General features: G+C 41.8%; 1 protein-coding gene across 1 annotated transcript; it reads left to right on the top strand.

Annotated features, from left to right (window-relative positions):
* Positions 1-208: 208 nt before the first annotated feature.
* AMACR (alpha-methylacyl-CoA racemase) lies at positions 209-16,751 on the top strand. The gene is made up of 5 exons (XM_032470800.1): positions 209-532; positions 2,629-2,772; positions 3,784-3,944; positions 9,570-9,750; positions 15,991-16,751. Exons 1-5 carry the CDS (start codon positions 286-288, stop codon positions 16,398-16,400), a joined length of 1,143 nt encoding a protein of 380 aa, XP_032326691.1. The 5' UTR covers positions 209-285; the 3' UTR covers positions 16,401-16,751.
* Positions 16,752-18,380: the final 1,629 nt, after the last annotated feature.

Raw genomic sequence — 18,380 nt, 5'->3', positions numbered from 1 at the left:
GGGGATCGCAACAATGAGAGTAAAAGCGTCCTGGGAAGACGAAGACAGGTCTCAGGCTCGTAAAGCCAAGCCCAGAACACAATTTGGAACCCAGCATGGGACGAAAACAAGCTGCTCAGCTGACCCGGCGCCCGCGACCTGGGAAGCGCGCCAAGGCGCGGGCTCCGCGGCAGCGCGCAGGCGCACGAGGGAGGGAGGCGGGGCGCGCACCCGGGCTGGAGGGCGGAGGGCGGAGGGCGCCGGCTGCTCAGTCTTCCTCGCCTTCGGGAGACTGTGCGGAGGTCAATGGCGCTGCGGGGCGTTTCGGTCCTGGAGCTAGCGGGCTTGGCCCCGGCCCCGTTCTGCGGTATGGTCCTGGCGGACTTCGGGGCGCAGGTGGTGCGTGTGGACCGGCCCCGCGTCCGCGTTGACCCGAGCACCTTGGCCCGAGGAAAGCGCTCGCTGGTGGTGGACCTGAAGCAGCCGCGGGGAGCGGCGGTGTTGCGGCGCCTGTGCGCCCGGGCAGACGTGGTGCTGGAGCCCTTCCGCCACGGTGAGCCCCCGACGCGGGGCCGGGCGGGGCCAGGGCCCCGAGGAAGGGAGGGCGCCGGACCGGACGGCCTGAGGCTGCGCCGGGCACACTTTTGCCCTTTTGCCCCAGGAGCCCTTCCCTTCCGTGTCTTTCTACACCTTTCTGTTCTTGGTGATCATTCGCCCCCTGAGACAGTCTTACATACTCGGAGTCTGAGATACTGCTGTTGCCCTGATCTTCTTGTCCCTTTCTCTGACTCCTTCCCAAGTTCCTCTTTTCTCCAGTCGCCCATTTCTATTTGCTTGAGGGTCATGAACCCAATGAGAATCAAACGAAAGCCAGAGAGGCTTTCCCCGGAAAACTGCACATAGGTACATAGTCATTTTGCTGCCGTTTTGGGGCTTGATGTGCCCTGTAAAGCCATCCACAGACCCAGGCTAACTCTCCCTCCCGTAAAAGCTGGTGTTCCCAAGTTCTAGCTTTAGCTTAGTTTCCTTTACACTTTGTTTCTTGGAGCTACCGTATCTATTCCCGTTGTCTTCTGGGCAGAGGATGCCCAAATCTATAACTGTACCCACTTCTGTTAGGACCACAGACCGCCAGAATGTACAGGTCCTGCCCATCTCTCCAGCACTACCCCAGGCACTGCAACTTCCACATATTCCAAACCAAGCCCATCCTCTTCCCTCCTAAAATGGCATCTCCCCCTTCTGTATTATTTATTTCAGTGAATGGAACCAAGATCCACCCAGTTGCCTGAATCAGAAACTTGTACTTCATCGAGAACTCCACACCTTCCTTTCCCCTCACCAGCTTTCAGTTATCACCCACCGAGTCATTCTGCTTTCTGTGACTCAGGGTTCTCTCCACACCTGCTACAGCTTCCTCGACACTGTTGTAACAGCCTTTTTAAAGCTGATACTTGGGTCTGGCACCACTCCAATCTGTTCTCAGAAGACCACCAGAGTTGTCTTGCTTAAATCCAAATCCAAATCCAAATCTTTGCCTGTTGGATAACAGAGAGGCACTAAACATTTGGTGAATGAAATGAATGTCTCTAGGGCACCAGGTACATTTAAACATGTTAACTCATTTACCCTCACAGCCAGATTTGAGTATTGTAATAGTAATTTAATAATTAGGATTGTATCATAATTTAATAATGCCTATTTGAAGTTGAAGGAGGCTCAACATGGTTAAATATGTGAATACAGACATAGCTGCCAGGGGAGGGGATTGTGGCTGATGTTTATCTAGGTGGAGAACTAGACTTCTTGTGTTAATTATCATTTACAATTTATTATCTACTCTTTATGGTATCACGGTCCTCTATCTGCAGTTCCTCGGCATTCCCCAACCACAGGCTGGGTAATGGTATTTACTGTTGAAGAAAGTCTGCATTTAAGCAGACCTGCACAGGTCAAACCGGCCTTGTTCCCAGGTCAGCTGTACTTGCTGGTAACTTAAGAGCAATTAAATGCTGTTGTAGCAAATCTTTCTTTTCACAGATACTTATTGAGCTTTTGTGTAGAGGTACTGATGCAAGGCACTTTAGAGGCCCGTGGAAACTGATGAGGCATGAATCCTGCCACAGGAGCTTCTGAGCTGATAGAGGAGATGGAATATATATATATATACACACACACACAAGTACAGCACAAGGTAGAAAGTGGTAGGCACTGATGCGGGCATGGACAGAGAAAAGATCCTAAAAGGAATAGCAGCTTGTCCAAAAATGAATTTTTGATCAAATGAAGACCTAGCGTAACTTCCAAGAGAGCAGACCATTTCTGATAGATCACCAAGGAGACAATTTGGGGAACTATTAAGGGACCAACTAGAGGGAGGAAGTGTCCACTCTGAGGATCGAGGAGGCTTGGGTATGCCTGAAGGGGTGCGGATGGTGCTAGAGGGAGATAGCACCTTGGGGCAGAAGCCCACATTCCAGAAATGGGGGCTTCAGCCTTTGGGTCCTTAGTTACTGAAAACCCTGTAAACCCACAACAAATGTTATTGGTATTCCTGGCAACAGTGCTGTTTTACGTTTGTCACAGGCGTTCTGAAGGAGGCTCTCAGTTCATGCTGGCTTAAAAACAATTTGTAACTTTTCTCTTAAGGTGTCATGGAAAAACTCCAGCTCGGCCCAGAGATTCTGCAGAGGGAGAATCCAAAGCTCATCTACGCCAGGTTGAGTGGATTTGGCCAGTCAGGAAGATTCTCTAGGGTAGCAGGACATGACATCAACTATTTGGCTTTGTCAGGTATTTTGGAAAAAATAATTTCTCTATGCTTTTTATTTTGTTCCCAGTCAAGATCTACGAGTGCACTGATTAAAAAGAATTTTTTTAAGGTGAAGATTTAAATATTTATCAGAATCAATAAAGAGCATGTGGTTGTTTTAAAAGGATTAGTTTGTCTTGGAATAGTTGTTCTCGACCTCTCCCTGCCTGAACACATTGAAGGGATGGTATACTGTCACTAGTAACATTTACTTACTACACTTGTGGAGTGAATTCTCCAGCAAGCCCCAGCTAGGAGGGAAGAGACTTGGTGGTACTAGAAATGATTGCTCTGTGGTTTGAAAATCCTAATATAGTTTGAAACCCCTTCTCCCCTACTTTATTGAGAATCATTGTCTGAGTTGCCATTTTAGAAATTCTGTGGATACTAGAAAAAACCCGTGGTTTTCAGGTCATAATATCACCTTACTAGAATTTTTGCCTGTAAGAACATGTCTTAGAATGGCCTAATTCTAGATTTCTAAGAACTGTGTTGCTGAATAAAGAAAGTCTCAAATTTTCTGTGTCCACATTCAAAGGCTGAGGAAAACAGTGAGTGTAGAATTGGCTTTTCATATCTATTTAAAAGTTTAATTCCTTTTCTTTTTCTTATGTTTGTTTTCTTGCATTTCTTTCTTATAAGAATAGAAGTGCATTATATGGGTGTAAAGCCAGAAAGTCAATGCATAACAACCATTTTCTTCCCCAAACCCAGTGAATAAAACCTTTGCAATAGAATTCTGAATACATTCATTGGAATAAAGTTTTAGAGAACATGAAACCAAAAACAAAACAAGGAACTTTTTTCAGAGGGAAGGCTTGCTTATAAATATGCTGAACAAGTTTAGATTTAGAAAAGCATTAAGTATTTGTTTTCACTTATGTCAGCAACTAGAGAGATTGGTGTTCCCCTTAGATGTTCATGTATTTATTTAAAAGAGACATTAAATTTATAGTTAGTGTTCCCACTTTTTTTTTTTTTTAATGATGTAGGTGTTCTGTCAAAAATTGGCAGAAGTGGTGAGAATCCATACCCTCCGCTGAATCTCCTGGCTGACTTTGCTGGTGGTGGCCTTATATGTGCACTGGGCATCATGCTGGCTCTGTTTGAACGCACACACTCTGGCAGAGGTCAGGTCATTGATGCAAGCATGGTAAGTGTTAAGTGGGGGAAATGATAAGCCTGCCAGTTGTATGCAGGATGCTATATGGCTGCCTCAAGTCCTCTTCTGAACAAGACAAGATAAATGAGAACTGAAATTTGAATCCAAGTTACCAAGGGTGGCTTTTTCTTTAAAACAGCTTCATATCTTTGACATGTCAGAATGTCATATTTTAGTCATCTATGTGGAGTCAGTTTTCTAGAGGTTCCATGATTCACCTGATTTCTATGTTGTGTTTCAAGAATTTTCCCCACACTTGTGCTTAGAATATGGTTTTCCAGCAGTCTTCATTCGAACCTGGGCTCCGAAAGTCTCCCTCAGCAGGTAGAAAAGATTCTTAATGATACTCAAGTGAAAGGGACCAGTGTAGACCTGCCTCCTGCCTTGCATCGGGGATGTCATGATGCTCCAGTGTTTTCAGCGTCATACACTGAGCACTTGCCTCGTGTTATCCTAGGCACTTTTCCTGTGTGATTTCCCCCTGTGTGATTTCAAAACAATTTTACTTGGAATACATTGTTATTTTAAAGAAGAGGAAACTGAAGCATAGAAATTTGCCCAAGTTCTCACAGCTAGTTGATGGGAGCCCAGTCCAGCATGACTACACGTTTGCCTTTGGACAGATCTTTGGAGGTAGGGTGGAGAATGGATGTGATGGAGACAAGACTGGAGGCAGAGGGACCAGTTACTGGATTATTGCTGAGAGATAAAGGCAGGTACTAAAATGGTTCATGGTAGAATGGGTCTGGATTTAAGGATTTACTTCTGAAATGTAAAATTGCTGGGATTTGATGATGTATTGGTGGTGAAGGGAGTGGGAGGCATCAAGGTTGGCTCCCCTCTTTCTGGCTTGGAAGGCCTAGAAGGTGGTGTCACTGGTGCCCTGGGGGAGGCATGCTGAAGGAGGCATCCAGAGCACAGACTCCGGTGGCCAGCTTCCCCCACCCCAGCTCTGCTGTTACTAGGTCTGTGATTTGGGGTAAGTTACTTAGCTTCCCTTCCTCAGTTTCCTTCTTTGTAAATGGAGATAACAGTGGTTTCTACCTCACAGTGTTGTCAGAGAATTAAATGAGTCCATCTGTTTTTCACTGTTACGTAAATAACAGCTTGTGGGTTCTGTTCGTCATGAGTTTTGTCCAGCAAAAGTCCCACCACGGAAGAACAAAATTACTCAAGACTTTATGAGGTCAAGAGAGTGAGAGGGAGCCAGAGACCAACTCCCCGAGCTCCTCCAAAGCTCTTGTATTTATTGAGAATAGTCAAACAAAGAAAGTAAAACATGTCATAGGAATGAGTGAGGGACATGGTGTATGTGCAGGGATGCAGGTCAGTAGCTTCAGTTCGTGAAAAACAGAAACATAATCTTAATTTACACTTAGGGAGAAGGTTCCAGTATTGATAGTACAAACGGTTATTTTCAACCTCAGACAATCATGAGCAAGGTTACAGTGTTCCGAACAATTGATAATGAAAATCCGGACCACCACAGAGTCTCCATGCAATAATCAGAAATCGTCTAAGCACACGAAGCAGCCCAGCTGTTCCCAGCTAAGGGCTGCATCAGTCTTCTGTGAGCAGGAGCAGCCTACACGATCCGCCTAGGCCTGATAAACGAAGCGTGTCCTGCCAGTTAGGGCCTGGGACGAATTATGGTTTTCCATAAGCACAAGCAGCCCTGAATCTATGACCTCGCACTAAGCAAAGCATGTCTCTGCTTTTTATGGGGAGGAGACAGGTTGTAGCAGATTGCTGCTGGCAAAGCAGCTTCCAGGCAACTGAGCTGAGTTCCACAGGTAAAGTGGTGACTGGTATTGAGATTTCAGTCTTTTAAGCTTTTGGACTTTTTGCTTTTAGGTAGCAGTATAAAGTCAAATATAGAAAGCATTGGTTTTGATTATACATTTCTTACGTGTTTACATAAAGGTGAAAATACATAAAGGTGAGAATATGATTTGGTAAAAGCAATCATTGCAATATCAAAGTTTGTGAACCCAAGTTTGCACTCCCACAACAGCTGTCTTAGAGGAAACACTCTGTAAAGAGTTTGTTATTACTATTATTAGAAGAAAAGTTCTTTAAAAAAAAAAAAAGGCATAAAAACTTATTTACAAAACAGAAACAGACTCACAGACATAGAAAATAAACTTATGGTTACCAGAGGGGGAATGGGGTGGAAGGGATAAATTGGGAGTTCCAGATTTGCAGATACTAACTAATATATATAAAATAGATAAGCAACAAGGTTATACTGTATAGCACAGGGAACTATATTCAATATTTTGTGGTAACTTACAGTGAAAAAGAATATGAAAACGGTTATATGTATGTTCGTGTATGACTGAAGCATTGTGCTGTACACCAGAAACTGACACATTGTAAACTGACTATACTTCACTAACAATATATAGATACAAAAAAAAAAAAAAAAAAAGAAAGAAGAAAAGGAATGCAGTTTTGGTCATTTCAAGTTTGATCTGCCTATCAGATACCCAGATGGAATCCCCGAAGCTGGGCACCAGAAGCAGGTTCCAGAGTCCTTTGGGAACCACCTGAGACTGCGGTCCGCTGGGAAAGGGGGCGGGAGAGCGGCGCTGGGGGAGTGGGTGGGCAGATCCCCTCTCTGCTCCCTTCTCCTCCCAGGCCCATCACTCCCTGCCCCCTGCTGCTTCTGGGCCTTGTGACACTGCCTAACAGATACATTCACATTGTGCCTTGAGCTTTGTGTTCCTCTCCGAGGGATTTCAGTAGGAGTGGTGTGTGACTGATCTCTACCTGCCGGAGCCTGCTGGCAAAACGAACAGGTCTGAAGGCGAGGTCGCCACAACTAGGAAAAAAGAACAGACACACACACAAAGAATGGGATCGAGAGGGACGGGTCTTGCAGCCTGCCGAGGCAGAGACCTGACACTGCCGCCGTGGTTTATTCAGCAATCCTTTTTATAATGATTAAGAAGAAAAAACATTGCATACCAAGGAGGGTTACATAGTGTGCCTCAAGATCTTTTACAGTGCTGTTTTGGACATATTTATTGTAGTCATAAATTAAGATGTCAAGCTTTCCTTATCTTGTTTTCCTTGGGCAAGGAACAAAGTCCAGATCCTCTTCCAGGACAAACACCTGTTAATCTACAATCTTTAAGGTGGGGTGGCGGGACAGGGAATCTTTGCAGAGCAAGTTTCCCAGGGCTATGTCTTGCAAACAGGGTTGTTAACCCCTGAGTGCTCGACCCTCAGTCTTTGAGGCAGCTCCCCGCATCTACCTCCAGGCCTGGGCCTGGCCCGACAGGCGCTGGTAGTGGGAGCAGGGTCAGGTTTCTACCCGCTGCAGTCCGGGCACAAGGCTAGGTGCTTTGCATACGTCTGTCCTCCTCTGACCTTCACGGCTCCCTTAAGGAGGGATGCGCACTCCCGCTTGGTACTAGAAGACTCATAGACTCGAGGAGGCTTACTACCTTCTCAAACAGGTGGCTGGAACAGGTTAGACACACCGCCTCTGAGCAGTTTGACTCCCTCACGGGCATGAAAGCCCAGAATTAGTCACTGCCCTTTCCTGCCCTCTGAGCATGGCCCTTGGTCCAACAGGAAAGAACTAAGAACAAGCCTGAGGCCTTGGGAGTTTGAAGGGAATTTAAGGCTAAATACTTACTAGGTAATAATCTGAATAATTTACTAATAACATGTGATTTCTTATTTATAGTCCAATATAAGTAAAAGATAATTGCTGCTTTCATCAGACTGTGTCTGATCAGAATGACGTGATGATTAGGAAGACAGTAGGGCCTTAGTGTATGTGAAAATGTTGTGAACTTTGTTTAAGGTTCACATTCACGTTAGGGCACAGTGAGTGCTGGCTGAAAACTCAAGGTCAAGTGGATCAGTAAAGCCTCATATTCATTACCGCCCCATCTCTGGGGGCCCTTGTGATACAAACAGTTATAAAAGCTGATTAGAGGGGAACAGATACCTTATTCTTTTAAGCCAGTAGTTTTCAATTGACTTGAGCTGCAGAATCCTTAACCCAGGCCTGCGGGTGAGGACCTGGAGTCGTCTCTTCATCATACTGTTCCCTTGGAAACTGTGGAATGTGGGGGGCGATTTTGCTGTGTTTACCCCTGATCTGGGGCAGCGCATCCGACCGGGGGGCTGTGTGTTGGCACGCAGACCATTGGTCCACTTGAGGAGAACAATGTAAAAGGTCGGGGAACCGAGGCTGCAGTTTCCCTGTGTCGAGGGCTCGCGTCTGTGGCGGCAAACACTACCCATGGGTGAGGCAGCAAGAGAAGCGTGTGCCGGGCAGCCTCGTGGAGAGGTGAGGATTACACTGCTGTGTCCCTGTCGTGTATCCTCCTGTGGCACCAAGTAAAGGCAGGATTAGATGAGAGTGCTTTTGCACCCTGAGTGAGCCAAACTAGACCTGTGATGCCATGAGGGCATCTTTTTTCAACAGACTCATCAGTACATCCATTGTATAAAAGAGGTTATATCTTTGTGTGTGTGTGTGTGTGTAAACATGGGGATCCTTTAAGATCTACGTAACCCTGTTTCAGAAAAAGCAACACCATAGGCCACTTACACAAACTCCACTATTCAGTGACAACGGATGTCAGACCCACGAATTCAAGTGTGCGTGAGCTTTCAAGTTAAAAGGGAACGTTGGGATGTACATAAAGATATATTTTGTATTTGTTTCACAGCCAGTGAGAAATTCCCGTTGGGATGTACATAAAGGTATATTTTGTATTTGTTTCACAGCCAGTGAGAAATTCCATGCTCACAGTTGGAATGGGGTCCCTCTGTTTGTAACCTCAGAGACAAGGATACTTTGATGGCCTTCTCCCTGGGATTCTGGAACTGTTAGGATCATAAAGCCATAAAGATAGGGAAGTGTGTTCTTTACGTGGCCCAGGGCATCCAGCCTAGAGATAATCATATCTGAGGATGCGAATCCATTCCTGTTACTTCAGGACTCAGTGGGAGTTGGCATTCCCAAACTAGTTTGTACTCAGAAAACGCATATACCTGCCACCCATAGTATGTTTATTTTGTACCTTTTTAGTGATTATTAAAATTAAGATATATTAAATACTCAAATTTGTTTTCTTAGGCTTGGAGTCAAACTAAACGAAATTTAACTGTCATGTGATTTACCTTTAAAATGTGATACGCTTCATATATCTGTGTGTATGTGTTTATAGGTATTGAGATCAGGTGATGGATTTTTAAAAACGTTTTTGCTTTATTTTCAACTTTTTTATTCTGATGGTTTTTAATATATGTAAAATTAAAAAGAATATATACTGAATGTCCATGTACCCTCACTTAGCTTCAAAAATTATCATTTTGCCAATCTTACTTGAAAAGAAGAACAAAAATCATTCTTTTAAGTCTTTGCTGAGTAGTATTTCCTGAACTGAAAAGTGCAGAAACTCACTCTGCCATATGCCTGCTCTAACTCACCCTATCAAAATAGTAAGGAAGTTGTATAATTAGATGCAATCTTCCTATATTTAAGATAAGCATTTTTACACGAGTGTTTTTCAAAAACCCAACCAGAAATCAATCATGCTTTTTATAGTCGAATTATCTGGATTCCTACTGTATTCTGTTTCTTCAAAGGTGGAGGGAACAGCATATCTAGGGTCTTTTCTTTGGAAATCCCTGGGACTGTGGAGCCAGCCTCGGGGGCAGAACCTGTTAGATGGGGGAGCGCCTTTCTACGCAACCTACAGGACGGCCGACGGGGGGTTCATGGCTGTTGGAGCAATAGAGCCCCAGTTCTATGAGCTGCTCATCAAGGGTGAGTGACTGTCACCTACCTCTTTTCTGCAGAAGCTTTTTAGCCTCTGTTTTGAGGCCTGTTGAAATTCATGATGTCTTTTATTAAATGTCCCATTATAGCCATCATTATATTGTGGGTCCCTTCCCCCATCTTTTAAATTGGCGAGTAATTTTTCCAGTCTCTAAAATAACTTAGATTAAAAAACAGTCCCTTTTGTGGGAGTTCAATGTCTTTATTACATTTCACACTCAGTAGTGTTGGATATTTACGTCTCCCTTGTGTGCCCACATCTTACCCCTCCCTGGAGATGATCTGCTGGCTCTACCAGTTTTGGTTCCTTGCTAGACTATGTCCCTCATGGTGCTTCAGTGACAGAGGGGTCACCAGAGCACAGAGACACTTTGGGGAATGACATCTTGTTGGAATATGTTACCATTATTTGATGCTTCCGCAGTTTACCTTTCTTGACATGTTGCCAAAAGTTAGGAAAATTTGGAATCTCTTCTTCCCTGATGAAATAATTGGACTGAAGTTATTTGGGTCCTGTGAAAGTTTGAATTTAAAAGTTTACAGATAATTCAGTATCTGAGAAGTTTTAAAATATACTTTGAAGTGGTGTGACCAGCTGGTTGCAGCTCATTTATCTTTCAGCTTTAAGTTTAGAGTTCTTTTGTTCTGTTTGGTAGCTTTTCAGATGCAAAATGCTACTCAGAGTTAATTTGTACATAGCTGAAATGATTATTTTTGCAAGCGTTAGAAAGCATGTTATGATCAGCTGTATTAACTTCACCAATTTAAATATAGTTGGAAGAGCTGTAGAACAGAATGATTTATCTAGATCATATTTTTGTTTTGTTTTGTTTTGTTTTTGGTCCTGAAATTAAAACTAAGACTAGAAGTCTTAATTCAAAATTCTGGACAGAACAGTGCTGCACGAGGGGCTGAGGGCTGGGAGCAACACCCCCTTGCTGGTGGTACAGGGCCCCGGGAAGGAGCTGGGACATACTCAGTGGGGTTTGCACCTTACGCAAATCTTGTGGTTTTGTCCATAGAGAATTTAAATATAGTAATAAAGTTGGCTAATCGTCAGTTGAATTTTATTATCACCATGCATCAGGCAATTCCAAATGACAGTTGAAACTAACTTTTTTTTTGATAAATATTTCAGGAATAGGGCAGTGTGAGCTCTGCGTCAGATCAAATAAAAACAAGCCCTGAGGATGGAGATTTCCAGGGGGCTGTCAGACAGGCCAAACAGTGGTAGTTCGCTGGGGATGGGATGTGGGGGGAGCTCCATCCTTATTTTGCCCCATCCTCCTTGGCTGTTGATCCTACTGGTTTTCACAGCCACTGCAGTTGAGAGCCTGTGGGCTACCACAGAGCTGAGAGAGGGATGAGATTAGCACCGAGGCTCACTGCTCTTACTAAGATTCAGTCATTTTTTCTTGAATATGCTCCTGAGATTGTTGCAAGCTTTTAGTTCATCCTATTTCTAGAGTGATGAAAAAGTTGATCCTGCCAATTTGTGCTAGTGTTCTTGTTGCTTTTATACACGAGCAGATTTTTGAAGGTCTCTGTTCTGCCGTTTCAGAAGTTAACTCCTCTCTGTCATGTGTCTGGTTTTTTTTTTTTTTTAAAAAAACGTGTGTGTTTGGAATGATCATTTCTAACATCCACACTCCACCTTGATGAATGACCCTTTCTGGAAGTACTGAAAGCGAAACAAGACGTTTTTCTAACAGGCTGATTGCTCCAACACCTTGACTTCTGATCATCTTCTCCTGGGTTTTCTCTTTCTGAGTCTAAACTCTGTAACCCCTCAAGTTTTGTTTTGTTTTTTTTTTACAGCCCCCTCTCTTTGCAGCCACAGCCTTCTGAGGTATCCCTAACCTCCTCTCCTCCTCAGGTTCACTGAAGATCCTTAGCTGGCAGGTGGCTTGTGCTGTAAGTCAGCTTAGCATGTCAAATCAGTTTTTGCTTAATCCACGTAGTCTCTGCCAGAATGCCTCAGCATATTCTTTCTTTTACAATATTTATTTGCAAAAATATACTTTTACTAGTCACATATACATAATTTCTCTCTCAGGCCTCATCAGACAAACCCCCACATCTGTAATGATTTTTTTGAGGTAGTATTAATTTATTATTTCTTTGACCTTATGTGTTGAGATCTTTGAGACCATACCTTCACTTAGCGCTCATTATCTGAAGACAAGGTTTTTGTAAAGCACAGACTCCACAATGCTGTGTCGCTGCTGCTTTCTAGGCCAAAGAAATCTGAAAACAGAGAATTTCATGACATCTTGAGGCTCTTGTTGTAAATCAGATAAGCAATAGAGAATGTTTGAAAGTTGTTTTAAAATTTCAAAATATTATTAAAAGAAAACCTGAAAATAACAAGTGTTGGTGAGGATGTGGAGAAACTGGAACCCTATGTATTATTACTGGTGAGAATGTAAAATTGTGCAGCCACTGTGGAAGAAGGTGTGGTGGTTCCTCACAAAATTAAACATAGAATTACCATATGATCCAGCAATTCCACTTCTGGGTATATATCCAAAGGCATTGAAAGCAGGAATTTGAACAGATATTTGCATATCCATGTTCACAGCGTTATTTACAATAGCTAAAAGGTGGAAGCAACCCACGTGACCATCAGCAGATGAATGGATAAACAAAATGTGTTTTTCATTTATATACATATATATGTATATATAGATATATGAAACAATGAAATATTAGCCTTAAGAAGGAAATTCTGGCATATGTTAAGCATGGATGAATTTGAAGATGTTATGCTAAGTGAAATGATCTTGTCACAAAAGGACAAATATTTTATGATTTTGTTCATATGAGGTACCTAGAGTGGTCAGATTCATAGACAAAAAGTAGAACGATGGTTGTCAGGGGCTGGAAGAAGCAGGGAATGAGGAGCTAGTGTTTGATGGGTACTGAGTTTCAATTTGGGAACATGAAAAGTTCTGGAGATGGATGGTGCTAATGGTTCCAGAACAATATGAATGTACATAATGCCATAGTGCTGTATTCTTAATGATGACTAAAATGGTAAATTTTACCACAATTTTTAAAAATGAAAAAAATTCAAAATAATGTGCTTTTTAGAAAAAAATGTGAACAATAGTTTGTAAAGTGAGAGGCAAAAATTCTCCCTTGTCTTTCCACTTTGGGGACATTTGAGATGTGGCCTTCAAGAACTTTTCTGGTACATATACAAACACAATTAAATTTTTTTTATAATTTATAAATTTACATGGTTATATAATTTTATAATTAATAGCTATCTCTTTTTTATTCAAAGAATAGCAGACATCCTTTTTTGTCAACCCTAAAGATCTTCAGCCTCCCTCTTTTAATATAGCAGCCATGTCATATTCTATTCTATACCTGTCCTAAAATTTATTTAACCACTTCCTTATTCAAGTTTATTTACATTTTTCCAGTTTTTCACTATAACAAATAATGCTTATTATTTATTAATTATTAATAAACATTAATCTTTATATATATCATTGCATACTTATGGGATGCATTTTTGACTGCTTAATATGTGCATAATATTGTGTTACAGGGCAGTAAGTTTATGACATGTACTGAAAAACAGTAACTATTTTATGTAATTATGTGTGTATATATACGTGTTTGTATAAGGTAGTTTTTTTGGACATCAGAACATACTTTCCCAAGTTTTAAGTGGTACCTGAGTCCCCAGGCCAGTTTCTGGAAGTCAGTGGACTCACAATATCAGAAATTTAATATTAATTATACTGTAAAAACTAGCCACAATCTATAATTGTGTTCCGTGGGGGAGTGGATCCTCTGTATAGGAAGGTCAAGGGCACTGGAAACAGCCCACCCGAACCTCTGGTAGTTCATCCTGTGGACTTGATGTGTGTCCTGGGCAGGATGGGAAACTGTGTGCCAAGCAAGGCTGACAGGGCAGTGGGAGAGCTGGCGTGTCAGAGTCAGGGGTGGAACTTAGGGTCTTTTGGTGGCTAGTATTTTTCCAGTATACAAACTATGACCTGTGGAATCTCGAGTATAATGTTTGTTAGAGAACTGTTGGCTTCAGTTTTAAATGTTTCTCCCTCCCCAGCAGACAAGGCTGTCAGGAAAGAATTTGTTTTGGAGGAGGAAAGGGTAGGGTGGTAATTATATGTATATGTACACACACACACACACACTTTTTTTTTAACAGTTGCTAAGGATTGAACCCACAACTTTGTGCATGCTAAGCACACACTGTACCATTGAGCTATGCCCTCCCACCTTGGCTTCAGCTTTATTTAGTGTTATGATTCTGATCACATTCTCATTTTTTTGAAAAACTGTTTAAAAAAGCATGCAAAGATGTTTCCAGCAGTAGCTATGATCTACATCACTACTTTTGGCTAACTGCTCATTTTATGTGTTTTTCAGTCACAGAGTTTGGGACTATCAGGAGAGAGAAAGCAAAGTGAAACACATCCTTAGAAACATTTCTTTGTAGATGACAGTGATCACCCTGAAACAATAGCTCTGTATCTTCCCTGGTATTTGAATGAGACAAGTGGCTACAGAGAAAAATGTACTTATATATCCCACAGGTGTTTTTTCACAACTATCCAGAACTACATGAGTTCTCCTTATTTCCTTATATCCCCCAAACCCAAAGAAAAGCCTGCAGTATTCATGTCTTCTTACCTCTGTAGGTAAGCTTATATCAAGCTTATTATAAGCTACTCTGCATCTTCAGAGTAGCTTATAATATGTTTTTCAGAACAGTAGATGAGGAAAGGGTGATAAAGGTGAGAATTATTTAACTAACTTGGCTAAACATGCAAAATATTATACTTGGCTAAATTTATGCAAAGTTTAAATTCAGAAACCCTCTTATGCATGAGGAAATAAAAATGACAGTTACACCAAACCCCAGCAAAGTGGCCCTTTGGGTATAATTTAATCAGAACTGGCGTTCAGGTGTTTCTGCAGGGGTAGGTGCTTATAATCAATAAAGGAAGCCCAGACCGGTCATAGGTCAGAGAAGCCATCCTTCCTGGGAAATCCCATGTGGATGCTTTCATCCTCTCTGCACCCTATGTTGATGGGTCCCTTCAAGGCTCTTTATACTTGAGAGAAACAATCTGCCTGTCCCCTATTAATTGGCTGGCTGATTCCTTTCTGTCCTGTTTGTTATAGGAACAATTTACATTTGTCTTTGGTTACTTTACAAGTCCTTTGTTCCTAGTTGACAGCAAGGTTGTAAGAAAGCAAAGAGGCAAATATCACTGCTCTACTAGAGCTCCTCTGTTGGACAAAAATAAAAGAGAAATGAATATTATGTATAAAATTGCAATCTTGAATTTAATTATTTATCTTTAGGCTTCCTCGAAAACAAGAATAGAGGCATACATTGGAGACTTTGCGGTTTGGGTTCTGGCTACCTTAATAAAGCAGCTATTGCAATAAAGCGAGTCACATGAATTTTTTGGTTTCCCAGTGCATATAAAAACTATGTATATATTGTAGTCTATTGAGTATGCAATAAGACTGTCTAAAAAGACAACATACATACCTTAATCAAAAAATCATTTTATTGCTGAAAAATACTAACCATCATTTGAACCTTCAGTGTGTTGTAATCTTTTTGCCAGTGGAGTGTTTGAAATATTGTGAGAATTACAAAATGTGACACAGAGACATGCTGTTGGAAAAATGGCACTGACAGAATCGGTCCACACAGGTTTGTGGCACAAACCTTCAATTTGTAAAAATTCATTATCTGTGAAGTGCAAGAAAGTGAAGCACAATAAAACGAGGTGTGCCTGCAGTGATACGCAAATTCGTTTAGATTTTAGCTTTTGCAGGATCTGGGAACACTATGAAATACGGTGTTATTTTAATTCAGTGTGACAGATAATAACATCATGAGAAAATTTATTTTTGAAAACCTACTCAGAGTAAAGAAATCGATTTCTGGAAACTGGACCCTTAAAAATAGACTAACTTTTGATGAAAGGTAAATAATGAAATCTTGGCAAAGACTTGGAAAGTGTGTTTGAGTCCTTCTGCCCCTACTACCTTCTCCAGCCTTTGGCTCTAACTTCAAGTTGGGTTTGAATTTCTTCTCTTGACTCACTGGAGAAACTCCTCTAGAACATCTTATTTGGGAGCATACGGTGAGTTCAACATTCAGTTGTCATTGACTATAGTCACTCCACCCAAAGCACACTAATTTAAGAAATTGTGTTTTTCTCTCAGGACTTGGGCTAAAGCCTGATGAACTTCCCCATCAGATGAGCACAACTGATTGGCCAGAAATGAAGAAGAAATTTGCAGATGTATTTGCAAAGAAGACAAAGGCAGAGTGGTGTCAGATCTTTGATGGCACAGATGCATGTGTGACTCCTGTTCTGACTTTTGAAGAGGTTACCCATCATGGTCACAACCAAGATCGGGGCTCATTTATTACTGATAGGGAGCAGGGCGTGATTCCCCGCCCTGCACCTCTGTTGTCCAATACCCCAGCTATCCCTTCTTCCAAAAGGGATCCTTTTGTAGGAGAACACACTGAAGAGGTACTTCAAGAGTTTGGGTTCAGCGAAGAAGAGATCAATCAGCTTAAGTCCGATAAAATTATTGAAAGTAATAAACCAAGAGCTAATCTCTAAGTTCAAGCTGCACAATTCAAGTGAACCTGAATATTGCATTTATAGTTTAGAATAGTATTAAAAAATTTTATGCCTGGAAATGTGAAAACACAGTATCACAGTGGTCTAACTATTCTAATCAGGTAACAAGACTGATTATAGAGTAATGATTGAATTTGAAAATGATTAACATCATGGTTTTTGGTTTAGGAATATTTTTAGTTTACCTGTACTAAATTGTGGCAGTTTTTCTGCCTTCCAAATTACTTAGTAGGTTATATTTGTTGATTTAAAATACTTACATGTTCATAATATACTTTAAATGAATTAATATAATGCTTTTTATTAAATAAAGCTTTTTTTTCCCGTGAAGTTTACTCATCCTTTTATGTTTGTGGAAAGGTTTCAAGAGAGTTCTTTAAACATCACCAGAATAGCCTTTTGTTACTGAAATATTTTAGGTTCTCCTGTTAACCAGAATGAACATTCTTAGATAGAAAAGCTGATCCTTTTAATTGATAAGGAAATCATTCAGCCAGTGTCTTTGAACTGGAATTTTAGAAAATGTTCTTGAGGTTCCCTTCAGGTAACCACCGCTCCTCCACTTGGACCACTCGGCTGAGAGTCCTGCTCCTGTGTAGCTTCCTGTTAGCATCACCCAAATGTGTCTCTTTCTCAGTAAATTGCACCATCATCCATTTGAAAGTCTTACTAGACTTCTTTTACCAGTCTCTGCTCTCACTCCCATCCTGCCTCTCCCTGTCCCCAGGAGGTCCCACAGCTTACCCCTCACTTCATTCAGCCACTGCTCAAGTGTCCCTGACCCTTGTTTCAAATAGCAGCTGCCTTTTCACCCGCTCTCCCCTCGCCCTATTTCATTTTCCTTCACACAGCATATCAGTGCTGACGTTAATTCTGATTAAGGCCAGCCCTCACTCTGTCTTAAGCAATGCACACTAGAGTGGAAGCTTTATGAAGGACTTTGTAGGTTTCATTCATTGCTGAAGTCCCCAGTTTCTAGACTAGTGCCTGGCCAGTGAATATTGATTAAAGGAATGAATGTCAGTAGAGATGTATATAGAGAATGTCAGAGCTCCTGTATCCATGCCTCTGCTCTCCTCCCACTGCTGCTTTCATCCAGACCCCTGTTTCCTCTTCCCTGGACTACTGCTCAGCCTTACTTCCCAACTTTTCACCTCTAGTATCACTGCCTTCATTTTTTTTTTTTTCTGTTGTGCTAACTTGGAATCTTTTTGACACCAGACTCATCTTTTCAGTCCTGTAAAATTCTCCAGTGGTCTTCTTTTTTCCCTATAGAACTAAACATAAATTCATTTGCATAATATATATCAACCTTTTGTTTAGAATAAGACTTCTACATAGCTGTCCAGTCCCATCCCTCCCCCCACCCCACCCCCTGCTCCCCAGCACTTCATGTTGGGCTGCCTGAAGTTTCTAGTAAGCTATGGTCTCTCTTGATTCCATTCCTTTCCATATTCTGCAGCATTTTCCAGGACTAAAGTACTCCTGACCCCTTTTGCTGCAGCTTGTTGATCAAGCAGACTCAGACTTGGCTCACATACAGCCTTCTTTGTGACACTTTCTGCATTTCTCAGCCCTAGGGCAGTTTTGTACAATGATTATGAACTTTGGAGTCAGAAAGACCTTGGGTTCAAGTCTAACTCTGTCGTTGTGATGTCTGAGACAGTGCCTGGAACATCCTCAGTGCTCAGTAATTGTTAGCTCCTTTTCTGAGGGACCCTTTCTATGTTCTTATTGTACTTTGCATGTATCTCCAAGGATAGTAATTGCTTTTAGTGTAATTTACATAACTTTTCCAATCATCTGGGCATACTATTAAAACACAGATTCCAGGGCTCCACCCCTAGAGATTTTAATGTGGTGGGTGCAGGATGGGGCCCATGAATTTGCGTTTCTACCAAGCTTCCAGGTGAATATAATGCTTCCCGTTCAGACCACACTTTGAATACCACTGTCTTA

This window comes from Camelus ferus, chromosome 3 (assembly GCF_009834535.1).
Source record: "Camelus ferus isolate YT-003-E chromosome 3, BCGSAC_Cfer_1.0, whole genome shotgun sequence".
Taxonomy (NCBI): domain Eukaryota; kingdom Metazoa; phylum Chordata; class Mammalia; order Artiodactyla; family Camelidae; genus Camelus; species Camelus ferus.
This window is presented reverse-complemented; position numbering and strand designations above follow the sequence as displayed.

Bases quoted from the DNA above. Each gene is read 5' to 3' on its own strand.
- AMACR (XM_032470800.1), top strand. From the start codon at position 286: ATGGCGCTGCGGGGCGTTTCGGTCCTGGAGCTAGCGGGCTTGGCCCCG. The intron at 533-2,628 runs GTGAGCCCCCGA...TTTTCTCTTAAG, and splicing joins GCTGGAGCCCTTCCGCCACG to GTGTCATGGAAAAACTCCAG. The intron at 3,945-9,569 runs GTAAGTGTTAAG...GTTTCTTCAAAG, and splicing joins AGGTCATTGATGCAAGCATG to GTGGAGGGAACAGCATATCT.